The sequence below is a fragment of the Pan paniscus genome, chromosome 7 (assembly GCF_029289425.2).
Source record: "Pan paniscus chromosome 7, NHGRI_mPanPan1-v2.0_pri, whole genome shotgun sequence".
Classification (NCBI taxonomy): Eukaryota; Metazoa; Chordata; class Mammalia; order Primates; family Hominidae; genus Pan; species Pan paniscus.
Genome location: NC_073256.2, coordinates 57372833 through 57394950, shown reverse-complemented (window position 1 = coordinate 57394950; position 22118 = coordinate 57372833). Strand labels below are relative to the sequence as shown.

Sequence of the window (22118 nt, the reverse complement as noted above, 5' to 3'; positions counted from 1 at the left end):
TTAAATAGATGATTTTTTCATTCAATGTTTTGCATGGTGAAATTTCTTTATACAATGTTTATTCAATGTTCTAAGGAAGCAGAAATTAATTTATGTTGGGAAGTTCAAAAGGAGTTGCTTTTAAAAGGTCACAGCATATGATATGTTCCTCACCAGCTGGCTTCAGAGACAGTGTTTGCCATTTTTCTTTTTCACTCTCTTCCTTTTCACTCTCTTTTCCACGTGTTTCCTATCAACACCACACCAGTGTATTCTAACACAACAGTGTATTCTAGCACACTAGTGTATTCTAGCACTTTACAGCTTAAATCTTTCACGTTGTCATTTCATCTTATCCTTACAACCACTTTGATAAGGCAGATGGGTGCTACTCATTTTATGGATGAATCAGTTGGGAATTAGGAAGTTTAAAGTTTAAGAACTGAGTAAATGGGCTGGGCGCAGTGGCTCATGCCTGTAATCCCAGCACTTCAGGAGGCCAAGGCAGGTGGATCACCTGAGGTCAGGAGTTTGAGACCAGCTTGGCCAACATGGTGAAACCCCATCTCTACCAATAATACAAAAATTAGCCGGGCGTGGTGGCGCATGCCTGTAATCCCAGCTACTGAGGAGGCTGAGGGAGGAGAATTGCTTGAACCCAGTAGGTGGAGGTTGTAGTGAGCCGAGATTGCGTCACTGTACTCCAACCTGGGTGACAAGAGTGAAACTCTGTCTCAAAAAAAAAAAAAAAAGAACTGAGTAAACCAGCCAGGTGCAGGGGCTCATGCCTGTAATCCCAGCACTTTGGGAGGCGGAGATGGGCAGATTGCTTGAGCCCAGGAGTTTGAGACCAGCCTAGGTAACATGGCAAGACCCCATTTCTGCAAAAAATACAAAAACTAGCTGGGTGTGGTGGCACGTGCCTCTAGTTCCAGCTACTTGGGAGGCTGTGGTAGAAGGATCACTTGAGCCCAGGAGGTGGAGGTTGCAGTTAGCCAAGATCGCACCACTGTACTCCAGCCTGGGGAACAGAGTGAGACTGTCTCAAATAATAATAATAATAATAATAATAATAATAACAACAATAATGATAATAATAAAACTTAGTTAACCCAAGACATCCAAAATATTATCATCTCAACATGTAGTTAATATAAAAAGTTGAGACATTTATGCTTCTTCTTTTTCTGAGTAGCTACAGTTCAAGTGCTCCACAGCTACCTGCGGCTAGGGTTACAATGCAGAGACTATGTGTTCTTCAAGTGAAGAAACTATCTCATTTACATTTTATCCTCATCACCTAACACTGACCAGAATTTAACAAATTCACATGGGCTTCAAAACAAATACTGAAGGAAACCTGAGTCCCACCCGGCCCTCCACATTCAGGAACTTACAAGCACAGTGGACCCGTCTTCTTCCATCTTCTGGCACGTCTCCTTCTCTATGCCTAAGACAGAAAGTCATTTTTATAGTTATCCCAAGAAGTCGGTTCCTTTCCTCCCTAGTGAAAGGCTCTTGGAAACCCCAGTGCAGGCGAGAATGACTTATGAACACATGAAAAGCATTTTAAGATTTTATTTAAAAGGAGCGCTGGCATTTTGTTGAGTGCTGTTATAAGTCCATGACATTCAGAAGAGGAGCACATGGTTAGTCAGCCACAAACAGGTCGTCAGCCTTCAGGCTGAAAGAACAGCAAGGCTGCCCCCTTGTGTCCATTAAAAGTTTGGAAAAATGTGTCTTACTAACTATGGCATTATTTCAGAAAGGGGACACTGTGTAACACCGAATGCTTTTTTTTAATCATCAAGTCGGAGTGAATTTAAATTCCAGCCCAGAAGGGTGGCCTTGATCTAATTAATGCAGCAGATAAGATAATAAGCTTTAAAATTCAAGGCAGCGAAACTAAACTCATTCTCCCCTCCACACCCTTCAAATGGGCTTCCTTGTCTCAGGTCTATCCTCTACTCTACTAGGGTAGAGGATGACATTTAAAATAACCAGAAGATGGCTGGGCACAGTGGCTCATGCCTGTAATCCCAGCACTTTGGGAGGCCAAGGTGGGTGGATCATCTGAGGTCAGGAGACCAGCCTGGCCAACATGGCGAAGCCTCGTCTACTAAAAATACAAAAATTAGCTGGGCGTGGTGGCGCATGCCTATAATCTCAGCTACTTGGGAGGCTGAAGCAGGAGAATCGCTTGAACCCGGGAGCTGGAGGTTGCAGTGAGTTGAGATAGCGCCACCACACTCCAGCCTGGGCAACAAGAGCGAAACTCAGTCTCAAAAATAAGAAAAATAAAAAATAAAATAACCAGAAGATGCATTCATTAAAGTAAACATAAAAATACAGAAAAGCATACAAAAGTTTAAAGTCACAATCCTCCACATGGCAATCACTAACTACTATTGTTGTCAATAGCTAATTATTTAAAACACAAATGTGACCATCACTCCCTTATTCAAAAACCTTCAACCTCCCCCTCCCTACCTATAGGATCAAGCCCAGATTCCACGGTATGACCTTGTTTCCCACTTGGCCAGATACTTACAGAAAGCAACCAGGCCTTTTACCAACATGGCAGCTTTCTTCCCATGGCTGTGTGAAAATCTCATTTCCTGGAGAACATCTAGTAAGTATCCATCAGGACCCAGCTTCAAGGGGACACTCACCAGGATACAGTCAGGATTCACCTAACAGGGCCTGTAGCCATTCCCACACCCAGGACCGCAGCCTCCACTTGCTTGTGATGCTGCTGATCAGTTACAATGTAACCACTTGTTTAAATATGTTCCCCTTGCTGTTTGCTAACTTTGAAGACAGCACTGTATGTACAGGGCCCCAGCTCTCTACATAAATTTTTGTTGAAGGAATTTCCTCTAGTGAGGAAGAATATAATTCAATAAATGTTTACCATGTACTGTGTCAAAGGTGACTCAAAGATGACTGGTAGTCTCTAACCTCAGTAAGTTTATAATATTACCTTCCTGTAATTAACACACTGCACTAGGTACTGTGGAACAGGAAGGGGGAAAGGAAATGTGGGAGCAAAAGCATGCTGGAGAGACCTGAAGGGATGTGCAGATCTGTGTAAGAGGCAGCAAAGGAAGACACTTCAGATGGAAAAAAAACCAAGGCAGGTGTTAAGAATACTCAGGATTAACCCCAAGAAACTGGGGGAATGGCGAACAATATCTTTGGGAAAGATGTCAGGGCAGAAGGCAGTATTGGAAGAAATCAGGAACAATGCCTGGCATATTATTTTATAGATGAGAGACTGAGGCCTGGGATGAGAAGGAGGCCAGGGGGAATAAATTGCTCCAAGTCCTGACTTTCCATCTGCTTCCCTGGCTTAATGGCAGATCATGACTTTTAAAATTCTATACATAAAAGCCCATGAACAAAATTATGTTAAGAAGATCTGAGTTTTTAATAATGTTTAATGTAGTCAGGAACATGGTTCTAAACTTTTCATAAGTAAAGTTTAAGGCCAAGGATGTAACTGGGGTCCCAAGAAAGAGGGGCTTAGCTCTAGAATGATCTGCTGAGTCCATCAATAAGAGGCTTCCACCCTGGTTAGCCCAGGTTCCTCATTGGCATGTTAAGAAAGATTTTACAGTGCACTGGTCAATCTCAACTTACCACATCTGTACCAGGAAAATTTACAGTAGCCTAGTATCATGAAAATAATCTCTTCATACTTTGGCATTGTGGCGAAAAGACCATGGAACCAGACTGCTTAGAGTCAAATGTAGTTCTACCATTTACTAATGATGAGGTTCAGAACACACTTCACCAAAATATGGTGCCTTCGCATTTGAGGACACAGCAGAAGCAGGGAGGTCTCTCGGCCCCTCTCCTGCCCCCTTTCCTGAAGCAGGCCATAAAGCAACCCCTCAGACCTTCCCCTGAAAATAGTTCATAAGACCTCATTACAAGAGGGGTCCTCCCTGTACACAGAGAAAAACAATGTCCTTATCCAGAAACACACAGACACCAAGAGGAATTGGAACAAACAGGACTTGCTAAGTTCCCCTGGTTTATTACCATAGATCACACCCTTCTGTCCTCCAATTATACTTCTGCACAACTATCTGTAAAAGTACAGTTTTCCCTGTCCCTTTGGGTCTTCATTTCTGGAGGCTCTAATGTCATGTAAAACTTATATTAAATATATTTGTACACTTTTCTCTTGTTGATCTTTTGTTAGAGATGTCTCAGCCATGAACCTTGTGGTGAGGAAAAAGATACCACTTTTCTGTCCTACCCTAGCCAAGTGACTTTAATCAAGTCACTTAACTTCTTTGACTTACTTTGTTTCTCTGAAGAAGTGAGAAAAGGGTAACACCTTGCTATGAATGAGTATATGCAAAGCACTTAAAACAATGCCTGTACATGGTAAGGCACCATACATGTTAGTTGTTATTTCTCTAAGTTAAACAATGAGTATAACAATCACAAAAAAGTCAAACACATGACATATTTATAGGCCATTTGATATAGTTTAAATATTTGCCCCCTAAATCTCATGTTGAAACCTGATCAACAGTTGGAAGTGAGGCCTAATGGGAGGTGGCTGGGTCATAGGAGCAGATCCCTCATGAATAGCTTGGTGCCCTCCTTGTGGTAATGAGTGACTTCTTGCTGTTAGTTTCTGTGAAATCTTTGTTAAAAATAGCCTGGCATCCTCCCCGCCCCCTCTTCCTCCCACCTCTCGCCATGTGACACACTTGCTCCCCCTTGCCTTCCACCATGATTGGAAGCTTCCTGAGTCCCTCACCAGAAGCAGGCACTGGCGCCATGCTTATTCTACAGTCTGCAGAACCATGAACCAAATAAACCTCTTTTTCCTATAAATTAGCCATTCTCAGGTATTCCTTTACAGCAACGCAAATGAACTAACACACCACTATACTTTAAGATATGGCCATATTCACATAAAATTATAAAGAAATTCAAGCAGTCTCACATACATCAGCATCTCCTATACAACTTGTCACAAGTATCTCTACGTTCCTAGTACTTCAATAAGCACTTTGTGTCCCTTTTCCAGGTAAAGAAGCAAAGCATAGGTCAGCATCCTAAATCTATCCTTCAAGTGACCCAATTCTTTAATCTCTGTAAGGCTCCTCCTGCTTTATTAGGCTTTCAGGCATTTCCATGCTTATGTACATTAGAAAGATGAAGATATGCTTCCATACCTGCTTCTGAGGATGAAAACGCATGATTTATGGTAGACACGGGAACATTGGAACATTCAAAGTACTCCAGGTCTTCCTCTGGCTCACCTTTCACCTCGGCACCAGCTGATTTCTGACCACATGACGTGGATGCCAGTTTCTCCTCATCAGTAGCATGGCCATCCCTATTAGAAATGTCTGAAATCTGGGAGATCACTGCCCCTTCATCCTGAGAAACACAACAGAGAAGATGCTACCCTTTAGGAGGGCAAGCAATGGGGAAAAGTGACATCCCATGAATGGAACAAAGTAGACACAACTCCATACAGATATGTGAGAGGTTAACCACAGACCTGGGTACAAAGCAAGGAGGAAGTTGGAGTCTTTCAATTGTGAGATGCTGTTTTATAGAACCTAGTTTCTGTAACTTGAGTCTGAGGTTTTAAAAAATGATCTTCTCTAGGTTAAGTTTATAAGCAAGCAGTTTAAGTGGTTTAAGACAATGGTTTTCAATTTTTTTGCTCATATACCTAATTTTTTTTTGAAAATCTATGTCCCCCATTGCATTTTCAAGTGACATCTAAAAACTTTTTGGCATAAGTTTAAATAATTGCAAAGAATGTAATATCTGGAATATTCTAAATATTGAATTTACTTAATGCTATCTAGTTACCTTAGTGATTTGATACCATATGTAAATTTAAATGAACAAGTTCCTGAATAAGTCAGAAATTTATGTTATTCCTTTTCCTCTCTAAATCTGTATTTCCATCCCACTTCCATCAAGAAACTATCCAAATGAAAAACATCTGCATGGTTGAAAGTCTTTTTAAAAGTCTCTATCCAATGTCTCTGTGAAACTTTTTTCTTTAAGTCTTAAAATTTTTTCTGCTGGAGACTTATCACATTTATTAATGCACAACTTATTTTCAAAATATTGCAAGTTTTGATAAGTATTATCAGACACAAAAGTAAGTTGTTAGATCAATTACAAAATGTTTTATTGCACTAATTCTTAAAAACTTTTACAGTGCACTAAATATATATGGGTTTTGGGTTTTTGTTTTTTTTTTTAAAGAAAACCAAAGATAAATTTCTCATAGTTCTTGCTGCCTACTTTAGCAAAATCTGAGGGAGAATGTTTTACACATTTGTTAACAGATGAAAAATAACTCGGATTGCAAATTTCCCCCATCACACCCCTTTTTTACATCTTACACCATATACCAAGTTTCTGATCCAAATTGTAGAGGAAAAGTTATGTTAAATTGAACTCTATTAACCAATGAATGTATTTCTGTAATAAGTATACTGAGAAAGTTTTAAAAAGAACAAAAGGATCTCATTGCAATCAGATGGGCCTGGGCTTCGCTTTGTTTTGCAATTAGTTTATACGGTCATGGATGGATATTATTTATTGCTAGAATGTAACAAAGGTCAACATCAATTTTATTCCTGGTTTCTATTTTTATCAATATAATCATTAAGAAACCTTATTTATATAAACAATAGATGAAACAGAAAGTAGTTCTGTAACATAAGTGCCTTTCAATTCTTTGAACCCCTTTCCGAGTTATGTGCCCAAAAAAATCTATCATCAAACATTATTTTTAGACCTATCAGCTGACAACTCAGGTTTTCCTCTATTGTTGAAAGCAATGAATTAGAAAACCATCTGACTTAAGAAAAATACCATCCAGTTATTAGAGTCAATTATCTTATTAGAACCTACACCAGTATTTCAGATCTTCCCTTCGGTGCCCTGGAGACTTTCACACCCTGTGGTGATGCATCTTTGTAGCACTTAAAGTGGGAATTTTACCAAAAAAAAAAAGAGTCATTGTGAAAGGGTTCCCTTGTCTTCAGGGGCCTTCTCTTCAGGGACAGTAAGGATCTGGAAATTGGCTTCTTAAAGCTGAGTACTCAGGTACCCATTGGAAAGTCCTTTTGAACCACCCGCCAGGGGGATGCAAACTCCCACTGGGGGACCCCTGGTCTCAGAGACGTTCTGGAGATGGGCACAGACTCACCCGAGAACATGCATCCAGGGCGAGAGACTGAGTTTCATGCTTCTTCACCTTACAGCCACTCCTGGAAAGAGAAGAAACACAAACAAGCCAGTTTGCAATCACACTGACAACTGTCAAGGTATGAAATGGAGCAGACAGCAGTGTGTGCGGATAGAAGCCAAAGCATACAGCACCACACAAATCATACATCGCCGCAGGAGAGAGGCAGGGACACCTTTTATGCCTCTGAGTTTTCTCCAGAGAGACGGGGTAAGCAAAGACCTACAGCGGGGCTCATTCTCTGAAAAGACCCCCTCAGCTTGCTTCTATGAGTTGTCAAACAGTAGCACTCTGATGTCTATGGTTTTTAATTACACGCCACCAAAAGCTTTGCAGACAGTAGAGCCTTAGCAGCTGGAGACATTCAGTTCCTCTGAGCCTCACTCGCTTGGCTTTGACATTCATTAGAAAAATCATCACGCTGGACCAAATTCTTTAAAAATTCTTTATTGCACTAAAAGCCATAGACGTCTCATAAAACAGTTCCAGTTAGACTTGTGTGCTCACAGAGAAGAACTGTCATCAATAAAAAGTATAAAAATAAAAATATGTGAGTAAACTGTTACCATTCCTATTAAGTAGTAAGATGGAAGATGAATGTCACACGCTGCACAAAGCCTGAAACTGGGGAAGCTTGAACCATCTGTTATTTGTAGATTAGCACACAACTTGTGATCACAGGACTAAATCAGATTCTGTTCTAATAAACTTAGAATTTCCAGGAAAAACACCACTGTGACCAAAAAAAGAGAAAAAATTATTTGCAACTTTTTTTCTTTTGTGAGAAAAAATACAAAGACAAGCACATAAGTTACCGGAATGTGCATAATCACTAGTTCATGATCTTCTTTCCCTAATCTTCTTACTGAGTGCTACCCTCTGCCACCAAACTCAAGTTGAGCTGACTCAGTAAAATTTATTAACTGTTCCAAGCCAGTAGCTTTATCCTGCCAAAAAAGCCAATGATTTCCAATATTAAATAGCAGAACAGTCCCTCAAACCACTGCTGTGATGATCTTGGGGCCAAGCCAGCTTTTGGTATTGTCAAAGCGCCACGTGACACCTGCCAAGCCAGGGAGTGCAAGCTCTAGCACCTAAGGTGTAAAGGCCAAGCCCCACTCCCTTAGGTATGGACAACTGCAAGGCTAAGCTGACTCATGAAGTGACTGATGAAATGCAAAAAAATCATCAGAAGATCAAACTCAGAATTAGAAGCAAACATGCTATGGAGAGATGGCTGGGGGAGGGGAGAGAGGAAACTGCCAACGGTCCCAGGGACTAAAGAAACAGCAGGAGTACTTACAACAGAAAACAGAGAAATTTCACTTGTTCAGTAGTCCTGATGCACCAACAAAATTAGAGACAGGAAAGAGACAGACAGATGGAGAAAAAAATCATGTAAAGACTGGAATATTCAACTCTAGTCTGGCAGATGTAAAAGCTGCACAATTCTTTCTATGAGGTGAGATACAAATTAAAAATGTCGTATTCATGAATGTTATCACTAGTGAGTGAATGATGAACAGACCTCAACTACAAAGGAGACTGGTAGAAACACTCAGAAATGCCACAAATTCAAATTTACAGATGAAAAATAAACTTCCAAGAGGTCTAGCACTCCTTTCTTCTAAAAAGAACAAGACGACAACATTTTTGATTGCATAAGGCCTTAAAAAAAGCCCTATTAAGTGTATTAGATCAAGAAGTTCATTCAACAAAAACAGAATAGGGGAAAAAGGCTACTGGGTGAGGGTGGCAGGACTCGAGAGACGGTGCTTCTTGCTGCCGAATATAAAGTGTAGAATAAATTACCCTTTCTTTGGCCCAGATTTCATCTTATTTAATGCATTGGTTGCATGCAACTCAAAGACTCACAAATGACTCCTTATCAACTTCAGTATGCAGAAGCATCCCACATTTAGGGGAGGAAGTACCTAGGCAGTGACGTGCCCAGTACATACCCTAAGTGCTGTCTAGAGAGGAGTAACCAACCTTAAAAGCCACAAAAGAGGGCACCCAATCAATAATATTTTCCAACAACCATTTAACTGCTTATATATAATCAAAGAACAGATCGAGAGCTACTAATGACATTTCACTCCCCTTAGCCATTCTGGGGCTGCTGAGGAACTGGTTCCTATATCTCTCTACTTTCTTGGTACTGAAGTTGATCCTTCTGCTCTTTAAACCTCTGGGCGTCTTCCTTTCTGCTGTAAGTCACCATGATATCTGGAGTTTTTCTTTAAGTCATAGCAATGCTGAGAAGCATTTCCCCAACTGATCTACAGTGACAAGTACAAACACAGTGCTTCTCATACTCCCATATTTCATCCTGCATCTCATTGGTCCTTCTTTATATCTACATTTTACTCAAACTTTTTAGTAAAATGTGGCCCTTTTTAGGGCCACAAAAGGATATACAGTCAGGTGCCATGTAATGACATTTCAGTCATGCATACGATGGTGGTCCCATAGGGTTATAATGGAACTGAAAAACTATTGTCTAGTGATGTCCTGACGATCCTGAGTAGGCCTAGGTAATGGGTAGGCCTAGGTAATGTGTGTGTCTGTGTCTTAGTTTTTAACAAAAATTTTAAAAAGTAAACAAATAAATAATTTTACACAAAGAAAACCTATGGAATAGGGATATAAAGAAAATATTTTTGTATAGCTGTACCATGTGTTTGTGTTTTAAGCTAAGTTTTATTACAAGAGTCAAAACTTCTTAAAAAATTTAAAAGTTGATAAAGTAAAAGTTACAGTAAGCTAAACTTAATCTATTATTGAAGAAAAAAACTTAAATAAATTTAGCATAGCTGAAGTGTACCGTGTTTATAGAAGCTACAGTAGTGTACAGTAATGTCCCAGGCCTTCTCATTCACTCACCACTCACTGACTCACTCAGAGCAACGTCCAGTTCTGCAAGCTCCATTCATGGTAAGGGCCCTATACAGGTGTATTATTTTTTATCTTTTATACTATATTTTTACTGTACCTTTTCTATGCTTAGATATGTTTAGATACACAAATACTTACCATTGTGTTACACTGCCTATAGTAGTTTTTTTTTTTTTTTTTTTTTTTTTAAAGACAGGGTCTTGCTCTGCCAGCCAGGCTGGAGTACAATGGCATAATCATGGCTCACAGCAACCTCAACCTCCTGGGCTCAAGCAATCCTCCTGCCTCAACCTCCTGAGTAGCTGGGACTACAGGCATGCACCACCACTCCCAGCTAATTAAAAAAAATTTTTTTAAGAGACAGGGAATCGGTGGGGGGCGGGGGGAGGGGGGGTCTCACTATGTTGCCCAGGCTGGTCTTGAACTCCTGGCCTCAAGGGATCCTCCCACCTTGGCCTCCCAAAGTGTTGGGATTACAGGTGTGAGCCACCACACCTAGCACCTATTCAGTACAATAATGTGCTGTACAGGGTTGTAGCCTAGGAGTAACAGGCTGTACCATATAGCCTAGGTGTGTAGTAGGTTTCACCACCTAGGTTTGAGTAAGTTCACTTGACGATGTTCACACAACAAAATCACCTAAGGATGCATTTCCCTGTGGCTTACCCTGTGGCTAAGTGATGTATGATTGTATTATCATCTACTCAAGTTTTGTGATAAAGTAATCCTGTAGCAAAGTTAAACTGAAACTTGATATGGAATAGGACCTTAGGTAATTACACTGAAAACACCAAGGACCTTGCAAAAGTCAGATAATTTCCCAGGAGAGATGGGGGATTGACTAAACCAACTAATTTACTCAGTTTTAACTGATCATTTAAAATATTCTTGATTCTTATTGAAATTTTACCTCCTGGCTGATGAGCCAGAAATTACACATGGAGACAAGAATTCTCATCAATTTTAGTGGTAGGTTTGTTTCCCACAAAAATCACAGCTTTCTGTTTATGTAAAAAGTCTTCTTTCTACAAGACCCTTTTGGACCATTTCCCACGTTATTGACGCTACAGAGGTAAGTTACAGGACTGGAATTTCTGTTTTATCCATAGAGTATGAAGACGGTGGCCAGCAGTGACATTTGAATTGTCTATAACACGACTCCTAACAGTCCAGCCAGGATTTCTGAAAACCATCAAATCTCTACCTGTCTATCTCATGCCATTCTTTTTTTTTTTTGAGATGGAGTCTTGCTGTCACCCAGGCTGGAGAGCAGCGGCGTGATCTCGGCTCACTGCAACCTCTGCCTCCTGGGTTCAAGCAATTCTCATGTCTCAGCCTCCCGGGTGGCTGGAACTACAGGTGTGCACCACCACGCCCAGATAATTTTTGCATTTTTAGTAGAGACAGGTTTCACCATGTTGGTCAGACTGGTCTCAAACTCTGGACCTCAAGTGATCCACCTGCCTCGGCCTCCCAAAGTGCTGGGATTACAGGTGTGAGCCACGGTGCCTGGTCTATTTTTTTTAAACATAAAAAAGTCTCTAGGGTCAAGGGAAAAGAACTTAGCTGATTAAGCTAAGGATTCAGAAATAAGACAACAATCTGAAAAGGAAACCTCTGGTATTTCTGATTCCACACAACAGTTAAGCCAAATAGTGAAGACTGCAGGATAACATTATAAGCTTTGTATGAACCTCGGTGCACCTCAAAGGTAAATTCAGTTCACCAAAGCCAAAAGTAGCTGGCTGCCAAACTCAACAGAGAAGACACAGAGCACGACACCCAGCGCCCACTGTCACTCACGTTATTAAACGCGACTTTGCCTTCTTGGGTGATTCTAAGATTTCATTAACGTGATTACCAGTGGGAGAACAAAAGTCACTGCTTGTTAAGGTCGTAGTTGGTTTAAAGGGATCCATGGATTCGTCAAAGTTATCTGGGTCAAAGTGGTAGGAGCCCTCAGAAGAGAGGGGTGGGGAGTTCTGCAGAACAGAGTGGCTCCCAAAGGGGTTGAAGCTGGGGCTTTCCCACTGACTAGGATCTGGCTTGGAAGATGTTTGGGAGAGAGGCCCGTCTCGTGCCACTGGGTCTGTAGGCTGTTCTAAACCTGCTGACTTACTGATGCCATCTTTTTGTATCTTGGGAGTCAGTTTGCTACCCAGTTTCCTGCCAAGCTTCCTTGGAAGGGCTTTCCTGGCCTCTATGTTTGCTGTATCTTCTGTGAAATCAAACTCAAGCTTGAGAGGTGAGCTCCTCGACTCCTCCCCCAGCTCAACCCCTGAGTCGTTGGTGTCACTACTGAGAGTGCCGGGAGTTTCTTTAAGGTCAGGGGGAGACTTCTGGAACCTGGCATCTCCTAGCAAAGAAGGACTTGTGTTCTCATCCAACTCTTCAGGACTGAAGTGATAGGATGCCTTGGGGAGAGGTGTGCCCTCCACAGCAGCGTTGGTGTCTGAGAACTCTCCTCCAATTGCTTTCTTCCTCAGGGGGACAGGCTTGGGCTTTCTCAGCTTGCTTCTTCTGCTGGGCACAAGCTCTGGACAGGAGTTGCCAGCTTTTAGATCAGCTTCTGCAGAGGCCTCGAGGGTGACCCCCATGCTGCCTTCTGTCATCGCCTCGTCCTGGAGGGCGTCTGGCGGGCTGGAAGGCAGAGCCTTGCCTGAGACTGCAGTTACACAGCCATGAGTTGCTTTTGTTCCGAGGACTGCCGAGATATCCGTGGAATCCTTCGTTTCTATTGAAAATGGCCTCACGATGGAAATTTTGCTAAAATCATGTTCAGGTTCTTCTCTGAAATTCTTGACTGAGAGAGAGTCAATGGCCTGCTGTGGCACTTCATTTTCTGAAGGTTTAGAACAAGTCTTAGATGAACATTTTTCAACCACTTCTGCTACAAGCTGTTCATCAGCTTCTTGTGATTCTAAAATAAAACACAAAAACCATCTATTAAAGAATTATCTGTCACTGGTAAATATCCTCTCTTACCTAAATTCATATAAACAAATAGCAAGTTCTTCCCTCTTTGCTTTTATTAAGCATCTCTAAAGTTCAGGAAGGATGGCAGCACAGCCTGAAAGAGAAGAGCTGGCACAACACCCTAAAATGAATTTTCCTATCCCAAGTTGTGTATGTGCATTATCCAAGTGATACGAATAGTAAGTACACCAAAAGAGCTATTTAGAAAAAGGATAAATAGAGCAAGAGTCTGCTGCAATGTATTATTATGTGATGTTAACATTCTGTAGGGTAAAACTGGTCTGGAGGAATATTTAGAAACCAACAGCTATGGTGCAGGGAGGCAGATTGGTGCTGAGACAGTTCCTAAGCACAGCCTGACAGCTTCAGGGTCAGAACTTTATGCAGTGAACAGATCTGAATCTTTGAATGTTAAAAACATAAGTATCTTGGGAGGCCAAGACGGGCACATCATGAGGTCAAGAGATTGAGACCATCCTGGCCAACATGGTGAAACCCCATCTCTACTAAAAATACAAAAATTAGCTAGACATGGTGGCACACGCCTATAGTCCCAGTCACTCACGAGGCTGAGGCAGGAGAATCACTTGAACCCGGGAGACAGAAGCTGCAGTGAGCCGAGATTGCGCCACTGCATTCCAGCCTAGACTCTGTCTCAAAGAAAAAAAAAAGAAGAAAAAAAAAAAGCCATGTATCCACAGAACAGAATTTAAAAAGACTGTTTCAAAAATAAATTTAAAAAATCTACTGTGACCAGCTCAGAATCATCTCTCTGTAGACCTAAAAACTAAAAGAACCAAATAAGAAAGCTAATTTGAAAAACCAGATATGGAAATGGCTTTAAAACAAATAGCCCTTATTTTACTAAGACACAAATTGTAAAACAATAAAGTTATTTTTTCTTTAGAACCTCTGTCTCTAAGTCGGACCAGGAATTCTCTAAATCACTTGTGAAAAATAAAAATCCTTTTTAATTGTGGTCTTACTAGGATAAGTGCTGCAAATATTAGGAAGGTGTGAATGAGGTAATTTCGTTAAAGCAAAAAGTGATTTCCTAACGTAGATATCTGAAACAAGAGTAGCACAGAAAAACTCAGTGAATTGGTTATAATATCTCATGATTTTAAAGGAAATTAAAAGATGACCCTCTAATCCTACTTCCTAATCCTAATCCAGGATCAGAGTCAAGTACCACTGGAATATCATAGCTATAGTTTTTATTTTTGTTTTTCTTGACACAGTGTCTCTGTTACCCAGGCTGGAGTGCAGTGGCCTGATCATGGCTCACTGCAGCCTTGACTTCCCCAGGCTCAAGTGATCCTCCCACCTCAGCCTCCCAAGTAACCGGGACCACAGTCATGAGCCACTAAGCTTGGCTAATTTTTATTTTAATTTATTTTTTATGTAGAGACAGGACAGCCAAGTTGCCCAGGCTGGTCTCACTGGGCTCAAGCAATCTGCCTGCCTTGGTCTCCCAAAGCACTGGGGTCACAGGTATAAGCCACTGCGTCCAGCCTGTTTTTTTTTTTTTTTTTTTTTTTTTTAAGGGGTCTCTCACTCTGTTGCCCAGGCTGGAGTGCAGTGGTGTGATCACAGCTCACTGCAGCCTCAAACTCTGGGGCTCAAGCAATCCTCCCATCTCAGCTGCCCAAGTAGCTGGGATTTGGAATAGTTTTTTTAAAGAATTCACACACCTTTCTCATGAATCTTCTATGATTATTATTGGGTACTGGTTTATAAATTATACTTCACAAACATACTTCAGATATTCTATAAATGTCCAATTAAAATTTTTCTTTTAAATATATGTTTAACTATTATTAATACTAACATGTGTTAAAACGTCTCAGTGCTTCAAAACCAGAATTTGGTTTAACATATTTCAAAAGGATTTTTTTAAAAAGAGATAGTAAGTATGGCAAAATCTTGGTAACTGTTGTCCAGGAATAGGTATATGGGAGTTTTCATTGTACTATTTTCTCTGTCATACAGTTGTGAAACTTTTCATAAATAAAAAGTTTAAAAACTCAACTGCAATACACACAAAATTTTAACAAGAACATTTTAAACTGTACTGACAATTTCACTTATGTGTACAGAGTCTATTATCTCTGTCCATGTATGTGAACTGTTATAAATGTGTTATTGTTTCTTTGTGCTGATGATGCGGAGGCAGACAACTAAAAACAAGCCATCAGCACCCTAAGGCTGCAAATATCCATGTGTTTCCATGTACAACTGGCTCAGTTAAAAGACAGGCCAGTTGTACAACAATGAGTCTTGATTATATCAAGGTTTAGATAGTTATCACTCCTTTTAAGTTTTGGTGCTTATTGTCAGCTTTTTAGATTCAACACAGGTGGTATAATAAAAATACGTATTTTGTCTTTGTCCTCAGTTCCTGGCACAGAGCTCCTACAACCCCTGGAACCTCCTGACTGGTCAGAGTGTCTTTTGTGTGTTAATGAATGACTGGGTGCTGGGGGTCCCTTGACAGCCGCGGGAATGGGCTGGTCACCAGAAAGACCAAGCCAAGATTAGAGGGTCGCAACTTTCAGCACCGTCCCCACTCCTTCTAGGGAGGGGAGAAAGGGTGGAAAATGAGCTCAATCACCAAGACCAATACTTTAATCAATCACACCTACATGATGAAACCTCTATAAATACCCCTAAATGACAGGGACAGGGAGCTTCCAGGTTGGTGAACATGTTGACTTACTGGGAGGGTGGTGTGCCCAGAGGGAGTGGAAGCTCTGCACCCCTGCAGGTATGGGGATACCTTGCCCTATGTATCCCTTGCATTTGACAGTTCCTGAGTTGTATCCTTCACAATAAGCCAGTAAATGTAAGTATTTTCCTGAGTTCTGTGAGTTGTTCTAGCAAATTACTGAAACTGAGAAGAGGAGTTATGAGAATCCCCAAATTTATAGCCAGTTGCTCAGAAGCACTGAGACTTGTGACTGGTATCTGAAGTGGCGGCAGTCTCGTGGGACTGAGACCTTAACTTGTGGGGTCTGCACTAAGGACAGATAGTTTAAGAAATGAACTGAATTTTTGGAAACCCAGTTGGTGCTGGAGAATCTGAGAACATCCAGAACAGGAAATGTGCCTTTTAACAGTGACTATTTAACAGACACAGCACTAAATTATCTGAGATTTTTAAAAAATGATACTTCTAAATATCTTAGTTTTGTATTTTCTACCAAAAAGATTTAAACTCATGAGGAACCACTTTATGTACTATTTCTAAAATTTACATCTATAAAATTAATAAATTGGATGAATTGTTAGATATTGTTAATAACTCAAATCTGAAACACAAATTCCCCTCTGCTCCTCTTACAGACTTTTGGAATAGTTTAATTAAGGCACGCTCTCAGGTACTAAGCTGAATTATTTAAAAACTTATCTGCAACTACTGACCTGCATAAATCAAGGTTCTTTCAATAACATGTAATCCAAACACTACTGAAATAAATTTTATTCTTTTTTTTTTTTTTTTTTTTAAACATGGTCTCACTACGTTGCCTAGGCTGATCTTGAACTCCTGGGCTCAAGTCATCCTCCCACCTCAGCCTCCTGAGTAGCTGGGATTACAGGTGCATGCCACCACATCTGGCTTAGTTTTTAATTAGACTCTGATTTAGTTATTTTGTATGTTTCAATCTCACAAATCCCACTGTTTTTAAAATTAATGTTTTTAATCTTTACAACTATAATATATATCACCTTAAAATCTATTATATATTGCCGGGCACGGTGGCTCACACCTGTAATCCCAGCACTTTGGGAGGCCGAGGCGGGCGGATCACCTGTGGTCAGGGGTTCGAAACCAGCCTGGCCAACATGGTGAAACCCCACCTCTACTAAAAATACAAAATTAGCTGGGCATGGTGGCGCATGCCTGTAATCTCAGTTTCTTGGGAGGCTGAAACAGGAGAATCGCTTGAACCTGGGAGGCAGAGGTTGCAGTGAGCCGAGATCGCACCACTGCACTCCAGTCTGGGCAACAAGAGTGAAACTCCGTCTCAAAAACAAACAAACAAAAAATCTATTATATGTTAGAGTCCACATAATTTTTGTTTTTTGAGGAAAAGGTTCCACTGCCTTAAGATTTTGAAAACTATGGTTAAAGTGGGAAGTGCATCTCTAAAAATGGTGATATGGAAATAAGTGGAGATGAACAGGCGTTCTAGGAACTTAATACACGTGACCTTTTAAGGAGAACTTCAGCGTCTCTCAGTTGTACCACAGATGATCCCACTCTAAGTAACAGATCTTGAAAACCCTATACAAGAGGTTGTATTTTAACATCTTTATCCTGGTGCGCCCAGCAGGAGTGGATGGTGTGGCATGGTGGGAGAGCCACCCTTTCCATATGCTGACAAGCAAGAAATGGTCCGGAGCCACTGTTTCTCCATCTAGAAAACTATTTTACACTACATTTTACTATAAATCAAACTGATATACTGGAAGAACTTGTTACCTAAGTAAATCATGATGGATTTGCTAAAAATAAAAATTCTACTTCTAAAATATTGGTATTACATGTGTATTTTCTTGTGTACAATTTATAAAGTGTATTTACCCATAAACTAATTAGCCTATATTAAATGTTAGGACAAGAACTACCTCCTTTCATTTGCTTTGGGTTTGTTTTCCAATGGATTTTTTATTTGGTTCTTTTATTTGGTTCTTTTAGTACTTCTGTCTATAGAGAGGTGAGGCAATGGTAACACAATGCTAAGTATTTGTGTATCTAAACACAGAAAAGGTACAGTAAAAATATGGTATTATAATCTTACATGATCACATCATATATGCAGTCAGTCGTTGATCAAAACATCATTATATGGTGAATGACTGTATTTTTAACTTCCAAACATTCAAATCTGATCACTGCATAAAATTCTGACCCTGAAACTATCAGGCTGTGCCTGGGAACTCAGTACCCATTTGCATCCCTAACATTTAAGTTGTTGATGTCCAATGGCTCCTCTGGACCTACAGAATATTAATATCACATCAGACATACTGCAGTAGACCCTTGTTCTACTTAGTCTTTTCCTAAATAAGTTCTATTTGATTATCCAAGTGACACAAATAACAGATTCTCTCTCTCAAGAATCTGAATTAAGACAGTAAGTAGATCTGTAGGAGGCTGAGGTCAGGATAAAATAAAGACAGAAGACCATCCTATCCCAGTGGACAAGTGATAGAGAATGGAGGTACCTGAGGACTTTTCAATGCCCACAAAGGCCTACCTACACTGCCCCAGCTTAATTTCTATGAAACTCCCTTTTCTCAATGATGTATACATATTTGAGCTAGTGTGAGTGGATTTCTGCCCTCTGAGACCAAATGTATTCAAACTAAAGTGCACAGAGAACTCAAGTCCCAAGATTCTGAGATCAACTGATGTCACCTAACGAGAGACAAACACATAAACCCTTCTGATATGAAAGGATGGGCATTACAACCATGTCCTATGCAATGTCTTCAAGGAGCCCAGAGGTGAAGAGAAAACCTGCATATAAGTACAGGATGAGAGACCTACCTGAGCAACCAGTCAACATTTTCTAACATGTGATTGCAGTTAACATGTGATTGCAACTCAATACAACCCATGGTGGCATAACTGAGCACAAAGCATATGCAATCTCAGATCCTATTAACAGATAAACAGAAACATCAATGACAACAGGATTTAGTAAAATGCACTGAGGGTTTGGATGGACTAGGCAATGGGCTACTAAGAGCTCACCGGGACTATCTTATTGAACCAAGACATCAGTCTTTACCACTAATGACAAATTTTACCAAATCTGTCGAAACTCTAAGGCCTGGGTGCTAAACCATATGTTAAATTCATCTCTTCATGGCCAGAACAGTTTCTTGTAGTCTCCTTGATCACATAACATCTGAGATTGTGAATTCAGTTAGATTCTGAATTCAGTTCTGAGCTCCTCATCTTAAAAAAATTGTGAACAAAAATGGACGTCCTTAGAGGAATGTGGATCAAGGTGGTATATCTGTAAACAATTAGTCTAAGATATTTAGCCTAGAAAACTAAGAAACACGATAGAGTCTACAAATATTTTAAGGGCGTTTGAGGTAAAGGGAAAAAATTAGGATCATATGGACAACTATTAAGAGGAAAGTGGATTTCAACTCAATATAAGAGAAAACAAACAATCATGCAATGAGTGCAAAGAGAAGCCAGCTCCCTATCCATCAGGAATGGTTCACCCCTCCATTTCACTCACATGTTCACTCAGTCATTCAACAAATACCTAAGTATTTTTATGTACTGGGCTCTGTGCTTGGCACTGGGGACGTAACAGCAAGCAAAAAAGAGGAGGGCTCTGTTCTCATGCAGTTTAGAGACTAGCAGGAAAGAGAGATATTGATTAAATAATACTGAAAGAATGAAGGGGAAAAATGAGGATGGGAAATAGAAAGGCATCATGCTCACAGAGCCTTACAGGCCTTGTCAAGAATCTGGTTCTATTCTAAGAGCAACAGGAAGCCATGAGTTTTTAAGCAGCAGAGAATATACTCAGGTTTATATTTTGAACAGACCCCAGTTGCAATGTGGAAAAGGATTAAAGAGTGTAAAAATGGAACATGTGAAACTGCTAGTATTTTATTCTAGGGGCTTTGACAAGGGTGATGCTAATGAATAGGAAGTATTGGGGGGAATCCACCCCCAATATTTCAACGTAGGTTCTTTCTATTTTTCCTAAGTGTCGGCCAGTCTGAGATATAAAGAGTATAAAGAGAGGAATTTTACAGCTGGGCCGCCACCGGGGGTGACATCACATATCGGTAGGTCCATGATGTCCCCTGAGCTGCAAAACCAGCATGTTTTTATTAAGGATTTCAAAAGGAGAGGGGGTGTACAAACAGGGAGTAGGTTACAAAGATCACATGCTTCTGAGGCCAATAAAGATCACAAGGCAAAGGGCAAAGCAAAGATCACAAGGCAAACGGCAAAATTAGAATTACTGATGAGAGTCTATGTTCAGCTATGCACATATTGTCTTGATAAACATCTTAACAGAAAACAGGGTTCGAGAGCAGAGAACCGGTCTGACCAAAATTTACCAGGCTGGAATTTCCCAATCCTACTAAGCCTGAGGGTACGGCAGGAGACCACGGCGTATTTCAGTCCTTATCTCAACCGCATAAGACAGAGACTCCCAGAGCGGCCATTTATAGACCTCCCCCCAGGAATGCATTCTTTCCCCAGGGTATTAATTATTAATATTCCTTGCTGGGAAAAGAATTCAGCAATCTCTCTCCTACTTGCATGTCCGTTTATAGGCTCTCTGCAAGAAGAAAAATATGGCTCTATTCTGCCCGACCCCACAGGCAGTCAGACCTTATGGTTGTCTTCCCTTGTTCCCAGAAAATCGCTGTTATTCTGTTCTTTTTCAAGGTGCACTGATTTCATATTGTTTAAACACACATGCTTCACAATCAATTTGTACAACAGTGGTCCTGACGTGATATACATCCTCAGCTTACGAAGATAACAGGATTAAGAGATTAAAGTAAGACAGGCATAAGAAATTATAAGAGTATTATTTGGGAACTGATAAATGTCCATGAAATCTTCACAATTTATGTTCAGAGATTGCAGTAAAGACAGGCATAAGAAATTATAAAAGTATTAATTTTGGGAACTGATAAATATCCATGAAATCTTCACAATTTATGTTCTTCCAGTCCCTCCGTTCAGGGTCCCTGACTTCCCACAACAGGAGGAGAAGTTATGCTCTAGAGAGGAAATAAGGAGGTGAGACTGATAAGGCTGGGTGATAAGCTGGATACAGGACTGAAGTAGGAGGAGGTAGCAAAGATGATTTGTAAGTTTTAGCCTTTGAAACTAGAAGACTAGTGCCATTCAGTGAGATTCAGGAAATACTAGTGAATGCTTGGGGACTGTTGGAGTGGGGCCATGGGTTTAGCCTTGGACATGTTGAGATCTGTTTCAGGTTTTTTTTTTTTTATCATTCCATATTTCATTTCAAAAAAAATTTTAAACATAGCTTAAATACATTGTTATACTTTATTTATTTTAGAGACAGGGTCTCACTCTGTCACCCAGGCTTGAATACAGTAGCGTGATCCCGGCTCACTCCAATCTCGACCTCCTGGGCTCAACTTTTCCTCCCTCCTCAGCCTCCCAAGTAGCTGGGACTACAGGCACACCACCACACCCAGCTAGTTTTTAATTTGTATGTACAGATGGCGGGGTCGCACTACGTTGCCTAGGCTAGTCTCAAACTCCTGGGCCCACATCATCCTCCTACTTCAGTCTCCCAGAGGGATAGTATTACAGGTGTGAGCCACCATGCCTGGCCTGTTTTGGGATTTTGAAGCAGAGATGTTGAATAGGTAGAAGTATGTTCAGAGAAGAAATCTGGGCTGGGAATAATATTTGACATCACCAGAGCCATGGATATAGATGTGATCATCGTAATTCACACTGAATACTACATAATAATAAGTGATATCCATTCTACACTTTCATCTTTGAGCTTTAACATATTTTAAATCCTAATTTTAAATTTTAAATATTTATTTATTTTTTGGAGACAGAGTCTTGCTCTGTCACCCAGGCTAGAGTACAACGGAGCACTCGTAGGTCACTGCAGCCTCAACCTCCTATGCTCAGACAATCCTCCTGCCTCACCCTCCTGAGAAACTGAGACAACAGGCATACAGCCAGTGTGCCCAGCTAATTAAAAAAAAGAATTTGTAGAAATGGGGTCTTATTATGTTGTCCACGCTGGTCTCAAACTCCTGGCCTCAACTGATCTTTCTGCCTTAGCTTCCCAAAATGCTAAGACTACAGGTGTCAGCCACTGCACCCAGCTAGAAGTTTATTTAAAAAAAAGTTTACCTAAAAAATATGAATCTAATGTAAGATAAAACCTGAATTTTAAATATATTTTTAAATTAAAAGAGTAATATTATTGATAATTACATCACAGGTATAATGACATGA

General features: G+C 40.4%; 1 protein-coding gene across 23 annotated transcripts in view; it reads right to left on the bottom strand.

The window, feature by feature from the left end:
- The window catches only part of TACC1 (transforming acidic coiled-coil containing protein 1), a 124576-nt gene that overhangs the window by 20172 nt on the left and 82286 nt on the right, over nucleotides 1-22118 (bottom strand). For 7 of the 23 annotated variants that reach the window (XM_063606748.1, XM_063606747.1, XM_024929812.4 and 4 more), the window contains 4 exons: nucleotides 11930-13046; nucleotides 7190-7250; nucleotides 5268-5388; nucleotides 1377-1429 (listed from right to left, as the gene is read on the bottom strand). In XM_063606748.1, coding sequence (XP_063462818.1) covers nucleotides 1377-1429; nucleotides 5268-5388; nucleotides 7190-7250; nucleotides 11930-12738 — 1044 coding nt within the window. In that variant the 5' untranslated portion in view covers nucleotides 12739-13046. Of the gene's footprint in view, nucleotides 1-1376; nucleotides 1430-5180; nucleotides 5389-7189; nucleotides 7251-8531; nucleotides 8568-11929; nucleotides 13047-22118 lie in introns of all 23 variants that reach the window. The other 16 variants (XM_063606741.1, XM_063606746.1, XM_024929811.4 and 13 more) reach the window with 5 other exon arrangements.